Source organism: Phasianus colchicus, chromosome 29, assembly GCF_987193195.1.
Source record: "Phasianus colchicus chromosome 29, bPhaCol1.hap1.1, whole genome shotgun sequence".
NCBI classification, from domain to species: Eukaryota; Metazoa; Chordata; class Aves; order Galliformes; family Phasianidae; genus Phasianus; species Phasianus colchicus.
In genome coordinates, this window is record NC_143464.1 from 4,636,362 (window position 1) to 4,648,827 (window position 12,466).

General features: G+C 63.1%; 1 protein-coding gene across 1 annotated transcript in view; it reads left to right on the forward strand.

The window, feature by feature from the left end:
* Nucleotides 1-12,466, forward strand: part of HDAC6 (histone deacetylase 6) — a 33,981-nt gene that overhangs the window by 1,774 nt on the left and 19,741 nt on the right. Inside the window, exons 4-12 of the mRNA XM_090126798.1 lie at nucleotides 37-82; nucleotides 203-243; nucleotides 1,231-1,288; nucleotides 3,021-3,127; nucleotides 4,432-4,494; nucleotides 5,752-5,820; nucleotides 7,383-7,479; nucleotides 8,926-8,991; nucleotides 11,365-11,424. Of these exons, the coding sequence (XP_089982924.1) occupies nucleotides 37-82; nucleotides 203-243; nucleotides 1,231-1,288; nucleotides 3,021-3,127; nucleotides 4,432-4,494; nucleotides 5,752-5,820; nucleotides 7,383-7,479; nucleotides 8,926-8,991; nucleotides 11,365-11,424 (607 nt within the window). The remainder of the gene's footprint in view (nucleotides 1-36; nucleotides 83-202; nucleotides 244-1,230; nucleotides 1,289-3,020; nucleotides 3,128-4,431; nucleotides 4,495-5,751; nucleotides 5,821-7,382; nucleotides 7,480-8,925; nucleotides 8,992-11,364; nucleotides 11,425-12,466) is intronic.

The following is a 12,466-nucleotide window of genomic DNA, read 5'->3' on the forward strand; positions in this document are numbered from 1 at the left end:
TGAACCCCCATTCATGTCCCCCCCCCCTCCCCATAGCTCTGCAGAATGGGTGACGCTGAAGGAGCGCTGCGTCCAGCTGGAGGTGAGGGCAGATTTGGGGGCAATTCTCCCAGATTTGGGGTTCTTTGGGGTGGGGGGGGGGGGAATTCTCTTCAATTTGGGGGGTTTTTACACCCCCCCCCCCCCCTATTTTGTTGTTTAGTGTCACGCAGCCACCGAGGAGGAGATGCTGTTGGTTCACAGGTGGGGGGGGTTTGGGGGGGTTTTGGGGGGGATTTGGGGGGTTGGGGATATTGGGGTTTGGGGGGGGGGATTATGGGTGTCTGGGGGGGTTTTGGGGTCATGAATGGGGGGGTGGTGGACAATATTGGGGGTTTGGGGGGGGATTTGGGGGGATATATGGGGGGGGTTGGGGATATTGGGGTTTGGGGGGGGTTACGGGCGTCTGGGGGGGTGTCTGGGGGCAGGAATGGGGGCTTGGGGGGGCAACATGGCGGGTTTGGGGGGGGGATTTGGGGGCATATGGGGGGATATAGGGGATGGGGGGGGAGGCATGGGGGTCTATGAGGTTTTGGGGGCGATATGGGGGCTTGGGGGGGGATTTGGGGGGATATATGGAGGGGGTTGGGGATATTGGGGTTTGGGGGGGGTTATGGGTGTCTGGGGGGGGGTCTGGGGGCAGGAATGGGGGTTTGAGGGGCCATATGGGGTTTCTGGGGGGGATTTGGGGGCATATGGAGGGATGTAGAGGGTCCAGGGGGGGCATGGGGGTCTATAAGGTTTTGGGGGTGACCTGGGGGCTTGGGGGGGGATTTGGGGGGATATATGGGGGGGGTTGGGGATATTGGGGTTTGGGGGGGGTTATGGGTGTCTGGGGGGGGTCTGGGGGCATATGGGGGGATTTGGGGGCCTGGGGGGGTCTGTGAAGGTCTTGGGGGTGATATTGGGGGTCTGGGGGATTTGGGGGGGTCTGTTGGGGAATATAGGGGGTCTGGGGGGGGATATTGGGGTGGTTTATGGGGCTTGGGGGGGTCTCTGGGTGAAGGGGGGGCTTTGTGGGGTTTGGGGGCTGATTTTGGGGTTTTTTTGGGGGGGGTTGAGACTCTATAGGGTTTTTTGGGGGGGCTGTAGGTGATGTGTGGGGTTTTGGGGGGGGGGCATAAAGAGTTTACAGGGAGGATTTGGGGGGGGGGGCATAATGGGGGGCTGAGTGCTTTTGGGGGTCTGCAGCCCCAAGGATGCGGCAGAAGAGGAGACCCCGGGGGCACCGCCCCCCCCTCAGCACTCGGTGGGTCCTGGGGGGGTGGGGGGGGGGTCTGTAGGTCCCATGGGGGGGGGTCTATAGGGTCTGGGGGGGCTATAGGGTCCCTGGGGTTTTAAAGAGGAGGGGGAGGTCTGGGGGGGGGGTTGGGATGTTTTGTGGGCCCTGGGGGGGGATCTGTGGGTCCTGGGGGAGTCTGGGGGTCCTAAAGGGGGTCTGGGGGGGGGCTATAGGGTCTGGGGGGGCTGTAGGGTCCCTGGGATTTTAAAGGGGAGGGGGAGGTCTGGGGGGGCGGGTTGGGATGTTCTATGGGCCCTGGGGGGGGATCTGTGGGTCCTGGGGGAGTCTGGGGGTCCTAAAGGGGGTCTGGGGGGGGGCTATAGGGTCTGGGGGGGCTATAGGGTCCCTGGGGTTTTAAAGGGGAGGGGGAGGTCTGGGGGGGGGGCTTGGGGTGTTCTGTGGGTCCTGGGGGGGGATCTGTGGGTCCTGGGGGAGTCTGGGGATCCTAAAGGGGGTCTGGGGGGGGCTATGGGTCCCAAGGGGGGGGATATAGGGTCTGGGGGGGCTATAGGGTCCCCGGGATCTTAAAGGGGAGGGGGAGGTCTGGGGGGGGGTTGGGATGTTCTATGGGCCCTGGGGGGGGATCTGTGGGTCCTGGGGGAGTCTGTGGGTCCTAAAGGGGGTCTGGGGGGGGGCTATAGGGTCTGGGGGGGCTATAGGGACCCTGGGATCTTAAAGGGGAGGGGGAGGTGGGGGGGGGGGCTTGGGATGTTTTGTGGGTCCTGGGGGGGGATCTGTGGGTCCTGGGGGAGTCTGGGGGTCCTAAAGGGGGTCTGGGGGGGGGCTATAGGGTCTGGGGCGGCTATAGGGTCCCTGGGATCTTAAAGGGGAGGGGGAGTTGGGGGGGGGGGTTGGGATGTTTTGTGGGCCCTGGGGGGGGATCTGTGGGTCCCAAGGGGGGGAGTCTGGGGGTCCTAAAAGGGGTCGGGGGGGGGGCTATAGGTTCCAAGTGGGGGGGCTATAGGGTCTGGGGGGGCTATAGGGTCCCCGGGATCTTAAAGGGGAGGGGGAGGTCTGGGGGGGGGCTTGGGATGTTTTGTGGGCCCTGGGGGGGGATCTGTGGGTCCTGGGGGAGTCTGTGGGTCCTAAAGGGGGTCTGGGGGGGGCTATAGGGTCTGGGGGGGCTATAGGGTCTGGGGGGGCTATAGGGACCCTGGGATCTTAAAGGGGAGGGGGAGGTGGGGGGGGGGGCTTGGGATGTTTTGTGGGCCCTGGGGGGGGATCTGGGGGTCCTGGGGGAGTCTGGGGGTCCTAAAAGGGGTCTGGGGGGGGACTATGGGTGCCAAGGGGGTGGATATAGGGTCTGGGGGGGCTATAGGGTCCCACAGGTGTTAATGGGGACCGCAGAGTGGGGGTTTGGGGGGGGGGGGATCTATAGGTCCTGGGGGGGTTTATGGGTCCCAAGGGGGGGGCTATAGGGTCTTGGGGGGGGGAAGTGTGGTCTATAGGATCCCGTAGATGTGAGTGGGGTCCCCAAAGTGGGGGTCTGGGGGATTTGTGGGGGAAGGGGGGGGGGGGGGGGGTCTGTGGATCTTGGGGGGGCTTTGTAGGATTGTAATTTTTCCAATGGGTTCAATGCTGAGGGGGGGGGGGGTTCTATGGGGTTTCCTATAGAAAGATGGGGGTCGCTATGGGCTATAGAAAGGTGGGGGCGCCTATGGAAATATGGGGGGGGGTCTCTGACATCTCTGCCCCCCAGGACCCCTCCCTCCGTGCCGTGGGGGCTCTGCTGGCGCTGCTGGGCCGGGTGCTGAGCGGGGACGTCCGCAATGGGCTGGCACTGCTGGGACCCTATGGATCCTATAGGTACCGGGGGGGGGGGGGGCACATATAGGGGTGGGGGGGTGAGGGGTTTCCTGAGCCTCAGGGTTCTGGGGGGGGTCTGTGGGAATCCCAGAGATCCTATAGGAGCCGCGGAGTCCTAAAAGGGCCCTATGGGTTCTATAGGGACGGCGGTAGTCACTATAGGGGCCGTGGGGTCCTAAATGGGTCCTATGGATTCTATGGGGTCTGTGGGAATGCCAGAGATGCCATAGGAGCCACAGGGTCCTAAAAGGGCCCTATGGATTCTATACAGACCCCAGCAGTTCGAGGGATGCTGTGGGGGGTATGAAGTCCTAAAAGGACCCCATGGATTCTATAGGGTGCTGTAGGGGTCATGGAGTACCAAAAGTGCCCTATAGATTCTATGGGGTTTGTGGGAATCCCGGAGATGCTATAGAAGCAACAGAATCCTAAAAAGGCCCTATGGATTCTATAGGGACAGTGGCAGTCCCATGGATGCCATATGGGCTGTGGAGTCCCAAATGGACCCTATGGATTCCATGGGGTCTGGGGGAATCCCAGGGATCCTATAGGGGCCACGGAGTCCTAAAAGGGTCCTATAGATTCTATAGGGTCTGGGGGAATCTCAGGGATGCAGTAGGATCCATGGAGTTCTAGATGGGCCCTATGGATTCTATGGGGTCTGTGGGAATTGTAGGGACACTGTAAAGGTCATGGAGTCCCTATGGATTCTATAGGATCAGTAGGAACCTCCTGGATGCAATAGGGGCCCTATGGGTTCTATAGGGTGTGTGGGAATGCCAGGGATGCCATAGGGTCCATGAAGTCGTAGAAGAGCCCCGTGGATTCTATAGGGCACGGTGGAGCTTTTGGGAGTCCTGTATGGATTCTATAGAGTCTTTTGGGATTTCTATAGGGTGTCATATAGATGCAGGCAGCTATAGGTGCTTTGGGGGGTCATAGAGTCACTATGGGGCGTTCTGGAGGTGCTATAGGATGTCTATAAGTTATTGTAGGGTTTTCCTGGAGTAGTGTAAAGCATCTGATGTTTCTATAGGATTTCCATAACATATAGGGGCGTTGTGAAGTCTTTATGTGTTTCTATAGGGTCTCAGAAAGACGCTGTAGGGTTTGCAGAGGGGTTGGTAAAGCTGTTATAGGTTACTGTAGGGTCTCTATAAGGAACTGTAGGGTCAGTATGGTTCGTTACGAAGCTTTTATACATTTCTATAGGGTCTTCCTGAGGCGCTGTAGGGTTCGTATGGGGCAGTGCGAGGTTTCTATAGGGTGCTGTAGGGTTTCTATATGGTCCTGTGTCCCCACAGCCCCCCTGTGGACCCCATTGCCATCGCAGCACGGGCGGCCCAGAAACACCCGGGGGTGCAGCGGTGAGGGGGGGGTATGGGATCCATAGGGGGGCTGGGGGGGGAGTATGGGATCCATAGGGGGGCTCTGGGGTTTCAGGGGGGTATAGGATCCATAGGGTGTCTGGGGGGGGGGTCGTTTGGGGATCTATAGGGTGGCTGGGGAGGCCAGGGGGGGGGTATGGGATCCATAGGGGGTCAGGAGGGGGGGGGCATGGGATCCATAGGGGGGCTGGGGGGTCGGGGGGGGGGGTATGGGATCCATAGGGGGGCTCTGGGGTTTCAGGGGGGTATAGGATCCATAGGGCGTCTGGGGGGGGGTCGTTTGGGGATCTATAGGGGGGCTGGGGAGGCCGGGGGGGGGGTTATGGGATCCATAGGGGGGCTGGGGGGTCTGGGTGGGGGTATGGGATCCATAGGGGGGCTCTGGGGTTTCAGGGGGGTATAGGATCCATAGGGCGTCTGGGGGGGGTGGTTTTGGGATCCATAGGAGGGCTGGCGGGTCTGGGGGGGGGTATGGGATCCATAGGGGGGCTCTGGGGTTTCAGGGGGGTATAGGATCCATAGGGTGTCTGGGGGGGGGGGGTGGTTTGGGGATCTATAGGGGGGCTGGGGAGGCCGGGGGGGGGGTATGGGATCCATAGGGGGGCTGGGGGGGGGGATATGGGATCCATAGGGAGTCTGGGGAGGCTGGGAGGGGTCTGGGATCCATAGGGGGGCAGGAGGGTCTGGGGGGGGGGGCATTATGGGATCTGGGGGTGTATGGGATCTATAGGGGGTCTGGGGGGGAAGGGGGGAAGGGGGGGGATATGGGGTCTGTAGGGAGTCTGGGAGATCTAGGGGGGGGGATATGGGATCCATAGGGGGGCTGGGGGGGGCATTATGGGATCTGGGGGGATATGGGATCCATAGGGGGGCTGGGGGGGGGCATTATGGGATCTGGGGGGGTATGGGATCCATAGGGGAGCTGTGGGGTCTTGGGGGGGTGTATGAGATCCATATGGGAGTTGTGGGGTCCTGGGGGGGGTGGGGGTCTGGGGTCTGGTGGGGGGTTGGGGTGCGTAGAGGTGTATGGAGTCAATGGGGGGGTCTGCGGGGGGGGGTGGGAAGGAGACTTGGGGGGTCTTGGAAGGGGTTTGGGGGGGGGGTTGGTTCTTGGGGTCTGTGGGGAGCTCTGTAGGGTGTGAGGGGGTCTTTGGGGGGGGTTATGGGGTCCATGGGGTCCATGGGGTCCATGGGGTTAATAGCCCCCCCCCCCAAAAAAAAAACCCACCATCTCAGCGTCCTCATCGTGGATTGGTGCGCGACCCCCCCCCGGGACACCCCCCGCCTCTTCCAGGATGACCCCAGGTGGGGAATGGGGGGAACTGGGGGGCACTGGGAGGGACTGGGAGGGACTGGTGGGAAACTGGGAGGGACTGGAGGGCACTGGGGGGTACTGGGGGGGCACTGGGTGCACTGGTGAGATACTGGGAGGAACTGGGGGATGCTGGGGGGGCGCTGGGGGGTCCTGGGGGCACTGGGAGGGACTGGAGAGCACTGGGGGGTACTGGGGGGCACTGGGGGGTCCTGGGAGGAACTGGGGGTTATTGGGAGGAACTGGAAGGCACTGGGAGCACTGGTGGGACACTGGGAGGAACTGGGGGGCATTGGGGGCACTGGGAGGGACTGGGGGGGACACTGGGGGGGGGTCCTGGAGGCACTGGGGGGCACTGGGGGGAACTGGGGAGCACTGGGGGGCACTGGTGGGGCACTGGGAGGAAGCGGGGGGTACTGGGGGGGCACTGGGAGGAATTGGGGGGGCATTGGGAAGGACTGGGGGACACTCTGGTGTCCTGGGAGGAACTGGGGGAGCACTGGGAGGCACTGGGAGCACTGGTGGGACACTGGGAGGAATTGGGGGACACTGGGGGGGCGCTGGGGGGTCCTGGGGGCACTGGGAGGAACTGGGGGGCACTGGGTGCACTGGCGGGACACTGGGAGGGACTGGAGAGCACTGGGGGGGCACTGGGAGGAACTGGGGGGCACTGGGAGAGACTGGGAGGAACTGGGGGGGAACTGGGAGGAACTGGGGGAGCACGGGGGGGTCCTGGGAGGAACTGGGGGACACTGGGGGGGCGCTGGGGGGTCCTGGGGGCACTGGGAGGGACTGGGGGGGCACTGGGTGCACTGGTGGGACACTGGGAGGGACTGGAGAGCACTGGGGGGGCACTGGGAGGGACTGGGAGGAACTGGGGGGGAACTGGGAGGAACTGGGGGAGCACGGGGGGGTCCTGGGAGGAACTGGGGGGGCACTGGGAGGAACTGGAGGACACTGGGGGGGCACTGGGAGGAACTGGGGGACACTGGGGGGGAACTGGGGGATACTGGGGGGTCCTGGAGGCTCTGGAGGGACACTGGGGGGTCCTGGGAGGAACTGGGGGGCACTGGGAGGAACTGGGGACACTGGGGGGGCACTGGGGGGTCCTGAGGGCACTGGGAGGGACTGGGGGATACTGGGGGTCCTGGAGGCACTGAGGGGTACTGGGAGGAACTGGGAGGCACTGGGAGGACTGGGGGGACACTGGGAGGCACTGGGGGGCACTGGGATGGACTGGGGGACCATGGGGGGTCCTGGGAGGAACTGGGGGGCACTGGGAGGGACTGGGAGGAACTGGGAGGCACTTGGAGCACTGGTGGGGCACTGGGAGGAACTGGGGGACGCTGGGAGGCTCTGGAGGCACTGGGGGGGCACTGGTGGGAACTGGGGGGTCCTGGAGGCATTGGGGAGGCGCCGGGGGGAACTGGGGAGCACTGGGAGGCACTGGTGGGGTACTGGGAGGAAGTGGGAGGTACTGGGAGGGGGGGAAAATTGGGTCATTAGGGGGCAGTGGGGCCCCCCCTCCCATTTTTTCTCAATCCCCCCCCCCCAGCGTTCTGTATTTCGGGGTGCATTGGGGCCAGGACCCCCCCCCAGTTGTGGGCAGCGCTCGGGGGGGGGGCTGCACCGTGGAGCTGCGCTGGGAGCACGTATGGAGTCTATAGGGGCGGCTATAGGGGCAGCCTCCGGGGGGGGGGGCTGGGGGGGGGGGGCTCAAAGGGGCTCTTATAGGGGTGAAGTGGAGTAAGGGGTGGTTCCTATAGGGGTGGGGGGCAGCTATAGGGGATTCTGTAGGGGTGGGGGAGTGGCTGCAGGGGATCCTATAGCGGTGGGGGGGGGGTTGAGGTGTTCCTATAGGGGTAGGGGGTGGCAATAGGGGATTCTATAGGGGTGGGGGGGGGTTAGGGATGTTCTTATAGGGGTGGGGGGGTGGCTGCAGGGGATCCTATAGGTGTGGGGGGGTTAGAGATGTTTCTATAGGGGTGGGGGGTGGCTATAGGAGCTCCTATAGGGGTTGGGGGTGGGGGTTGAGGTGTTCCTATAGGGGTGGGGGGCGGCAATAGGGGATTCTATAGGGGTGGGGGGGGGTTAGGGATGTTCTTATAGGGGTGGGGGGGTGGCTGCAGGGGATCCTATAGGTGTGGGGGGGTTAGAGATGTTTCTATAGGGGTGGGGGGTGGCTATAGGAGCTCCTATAGGGGTTGGGGGTGGGGGTTGAGGTGTTCCTATAGGGGTAGGGGGTGGCAATAGGGGATTCTATAGGGGTGGGGGGGGGTTAGGGATGTTCTTATAGGGGTGGGGCGGTGGCTGCAGGGGATCCTATAGGTCTGGGGGGATCAGAGATGTTTCTATAGGGGTGGGGGGTGGCTATAGGAGCTCCTATAGGGGTGGTGGGGAGGGTTGAGGTGTTCCTATAGGGGTGGGGGGCGGCAATAGGGGATTCTATAGGGGTGGGGGGGGGTTAGGGATGTTCTTATAGGGGTGGGGGGGTGGCTGCAGGGGATCCTATAGGTGTGGGGGGGTTAGAGATGTTTCTATAGGGGTGTGGGGGTGGCTGTAGGGGATCCTATAGGTGTGGGGGGGGTTAGGGGCGTTCCTATAGGGGTGGGGGCAGCTATAGGGGCTCCTATTGGGGGAGTGGTTAATAGGAGCTCCTATGGGGGTGGAGGGAGGGGGGGGGCCAGATGTGCTGCTATAGGGGTTTCTATAGGGGTGAGAGAATGCTATAGGGGTTTTTGTAGGGTTGGAAGAGACGTATAGGGGTTTGTGCAGGGAAGGAGGGAACCTGTAGGCGTTGGGGGAACCTATAGATTTATTATAGAGGTGGGGGGAGCCTATAGGGGTGCTTATAAGGCTGGGGGGAGCCTATGGGGGCGCTTATAGGGGTGGGGAAAGCCAATAGAGGCGCTTATAGGGGCGGGGGAGCCTATAGGGTTGCCTGTATGGGTTCTTAAAGGGGCAAGGAAAGCATATGGAAGTACGTATAGAAGCTTAGGATTTTGTGTGTGGGAAGGGGTCTCTATTGTGGGGAGGGGGGGGTGCTGTCCCCTATAGGGTGGGGTCTCTATAGGGCCTTCTGACGCCGTCCCCTATAGCCCGGCGCCACGGACGGGGACTACGCAGCTGCCTTCCTGCACCTCCTGCTGCCCATCGCCTTTGAGGTGGGGGGGTCCTGGGGGTCCTAAAAGGGGTCCTGGGGGGTGGTCTGGGGGGGTCGTTGTGGTCGTAAAGGGGATTCTGGGGGTCTTAAAGGGGGTCCTGGGGGGGTTCTGAGGGGTCCTGGGGGTCCTGAGGGGGGTCTGGGGGGGTCGTTGTGGTCGTAAAGGGGATTCTGGGGGTCTTAAAGGGGGTCCTGGGGGCTCCTGGGGGTCCTGAGGGGGGTCTGGGGGGGTCGTTGTGGTCGTAAAGGGGATTCTGGAGGTCTTAAAGGGGGTCTGGGGGTCACAGGGGGGGTCTGGGGGGGTCGTTGTGGTCGTAAAGGGGATTCTGGGGGTCTTAAAGGGGGTCCTGGGGGGGTTCTGAGGGGTCCTGGGGGTCCTGAGGGGGGTCTGGGGGGGTCATTGTGATCGTAAAGGGGATTCTGGGGGTCTTAAAGGGGGTCCTGGGGGGGTTCTGAGGGGTCCTGGGGGTCCTGAGTGGGGTCTGGGGGGGTCGTTGTGATCGTAAAGGGGATTCTGGGGGTCTTAAAGGGGGTCCTGGGGGGGTTCTGAGGGGTCCTGGGGGTCACAGGGGGGGTCTGGGGGGGTCGTTGTGGTCGTAAAGGAGATTTTGGGGGTCTTAAAGGGGGTCCTGGGGGGGTTCTGAGGGGTCCTGGGGGTCCTGAGGGGGGTCTGGGGGGGTCATTGTGATCGTAAAGGGGATTCTGGGGGTCTTAAAGGGGGTCCTGGGGGGTCCTGGGGATCCTGAGGGGGGTCTGGGGGGGTCATTGTGGTCGTAAAGGGGATTCTGGGGGTCTTAATGGGGGTCTGGGGGTCACAGGGGGGGTCTGGGGGGGTCGTTGTGATCGTAAAGGGGATTCTGGGGGTCTTAAAGGGGGTCCTGGGGGGTCCTGGGGGTCCTGAGGGGGGTCTGGGGGGGTCGTTGTGGTCGTAAAGGGGATTCTGGAGGTCTTAAAGGGGGTCTGGGGGTCACAGGGGGGTCTGGGGGGGTCGTTGTGGTCGTAAAGGGGATTCTGGGGGTCTTAAAGGGGGTCCTGGGGGGTCCTGGGGGTCCTGAGGGGGGTCTGGGGGGGTCGTTGTGGTCGTAAAGGGGATTCTGGGGGTCTTATAAGGGGTCCTGGGGGGTTCTGAGGGGTCCTGGGGGTCCTGAGGGGGGTCTGGGGGGGTCGTTGTGGTCGTAAAGGGGATTCTGGGGGTCTTAAAGGGGGTCCTGGGGGGTCCTGGGGGTCCTGAGGGGGGTCTGGGGGGGTCGTTGTGGTCGTAAAGGGGATTCTGGGGGTCTTAAAGGGGGTCCTGGGGGGTCCTGGGGGTCCTGAGGGGGGTCTGGGGGGGTCGTTGTGGTCGTAAAGGGGATTCTGGGGGTCTTATAAGGGGTCCTGGGGGGTTCTGAGGGGTCCTGGGGGTCCTGAGGGGGGTCTGGGGGGGTCGTTGTGGTCGTAAAGGGGATTCTGGGGGTCTTAAAGGGGGTCCTGGGGGGTCCTGGGGGTCCTGAGGGGGGTCTGGGGGGGTCGTTGTGGTCGTAAAGGGGATTCTGGGGGTCTTAAAGGGGGTCCTGGGGGGGTTCTGAGGGGTCCTGGGGGTCACGGGGGGGGTCTGGGGGGGTCGTTGTGGTTGTAAAGTGGATTCTGGGGGTCTTAAAGGGGGTCTGGGGGTCACAGGGGGGGTCTGGGGTGGTCGTTGTGATTGTAAAGGGGATTCTGGGGGTCTTAAAGGGGGTCCTGGGTGTCATGGGGGGTCCTGGGGGGGGGCTGAGGTCATCCTGGGGTGGTCCTGGGGGTCCTAAAGGGGGTTCTGGGGGTCATGGGTCATGGGGGAGGGGGGGTCCTGAGGGGGTCTGGGGGCATCCTGGGGGGTTCTGGGTGGTCCTGGAGGCTCTAAAGGGGTTCTGTTGGGGTTCTGGGGGGGTCTTGGGGGTCTTGGGGGGGTCCTGGGAGGGAACAGGGTGAGTTATGGGGACGCTGGGGGGGTCCTGGGGGTCCCCCAGGTTATGAGAAGAATTCTGGGGGTCTCCAAGAATCCTGGGGGGGTCTGGGGGTCATCTGGGGCATCTGAGGGTCCCAGGGGGGGTCCTGGGGGGCTCACAGGGGTCGTTGGGGGGGGGGAGCTGGGGGGGTCCCCCGGGTCGTGGGGGCAGTTCTGGGGGTCTCCAGGGATTGTGGGGGGGGGTCTGGGGGTCCTGGGGGGTTCCTAGGGTCACAGCGTGGGGATGCTGGGCGGGTCTGGGGGCGGGGGGGGGGGGTCTTAAAGGGGGACCTGGGGGGGTCACAGGGTCCTGGGGGGGACCTGGGAGGGTCCCAAGGTGTGGGAGGGGTCCTGGGGGGAGGTCTGGGTCAGACAGACACACGGACATTCGCCCCCCCCCCCCCCTATTCTCAGTTCCAGCCCCACATCGTCCTGGTGGCTGCCGCCTGTGACACCGCACTGGGGGACCCGGAGGTATGGGAACCTATAGGGTGGCCTATAGGGTGGGCCTATAGGGCACGTCTGTAGGGTGAGCCTGTGGGGCCCTGCGGATCCCTCCAGGCCACTATAGGGGCTTTATGGGGGAGGGGGGGAGGGGGCAGGGTGGGGGCTATAGGGGCTGTATGGGGAGGTCAGGTGCTATAGGGGCTCTATGGGGGCTGTATGGGGTGCTTATGGGTGCTATAGGGGCTCTGTGGGGTGCTATGGGGTCTCTATGGGGTGGTGATGAGTGCTATAGGGGCTGTATGGTGTGGCTATGGGTGCGTCTGGGGCTCTGTGGGGTGCTATAGGGGCTGTATGGGGTGGTGATGGGTGCTATAGGGGCTCTGTGGGGTGCTATAGGGGCTGCGTGGGGTGCTATAGGGGCTATAGGAGCTGCCATAGGGGGGGTATGGGGCTATAGGGGTTGCATGGGGTGCTATAGGGGCTGTGTGGGGTGCTATAGGGGCTATAGGAGCTGCTATAGGGGGGGTATGGGGCTGTAGGGGTTGTATGGGGTGGTATAGGGGCTATAGGAGCTGCTATAGGGGGGTATGGGGCTATAGGGGTTGCATGGGGTGCTATAGGGGCTGTGTGGGGTGCTATAGGGGCTATAGGAGCTGCTATGGGGGGGGGTATGGGGCTGTAGGGGTTGCATGGGGTGCTATAGGGGTTGCATGGGGTGCTATAGGGGCTATAGGAGCTGCTGTGGGGGGGGTATGGGGCTGTAGGGGTTGCATGGGGTGCTATAGGGGCTATAGGAGCTGCTATAGGGGGGGTATGGGGCTATAGGGGTTGCATGGGGTGCTATAGGGGCTGTGTGTGGTGCTATAGGGGCTATAGGAGCTGCTCTGGGGGGGTATGGGACTGTAGAGGTTGCATGGGGTGCTATAGGGGAACTGTGGGGTGCTATAGGGGCTATAGGAGCTGCTATGGGGGGGGTATGGGGCTGTAGGGGTTGCATGGGGTGCTATAGGGGCTATAGGAGCTGCTATAGGGGGGGTATGGGTCTATAGGGGTTGCATGGGGTGCTATA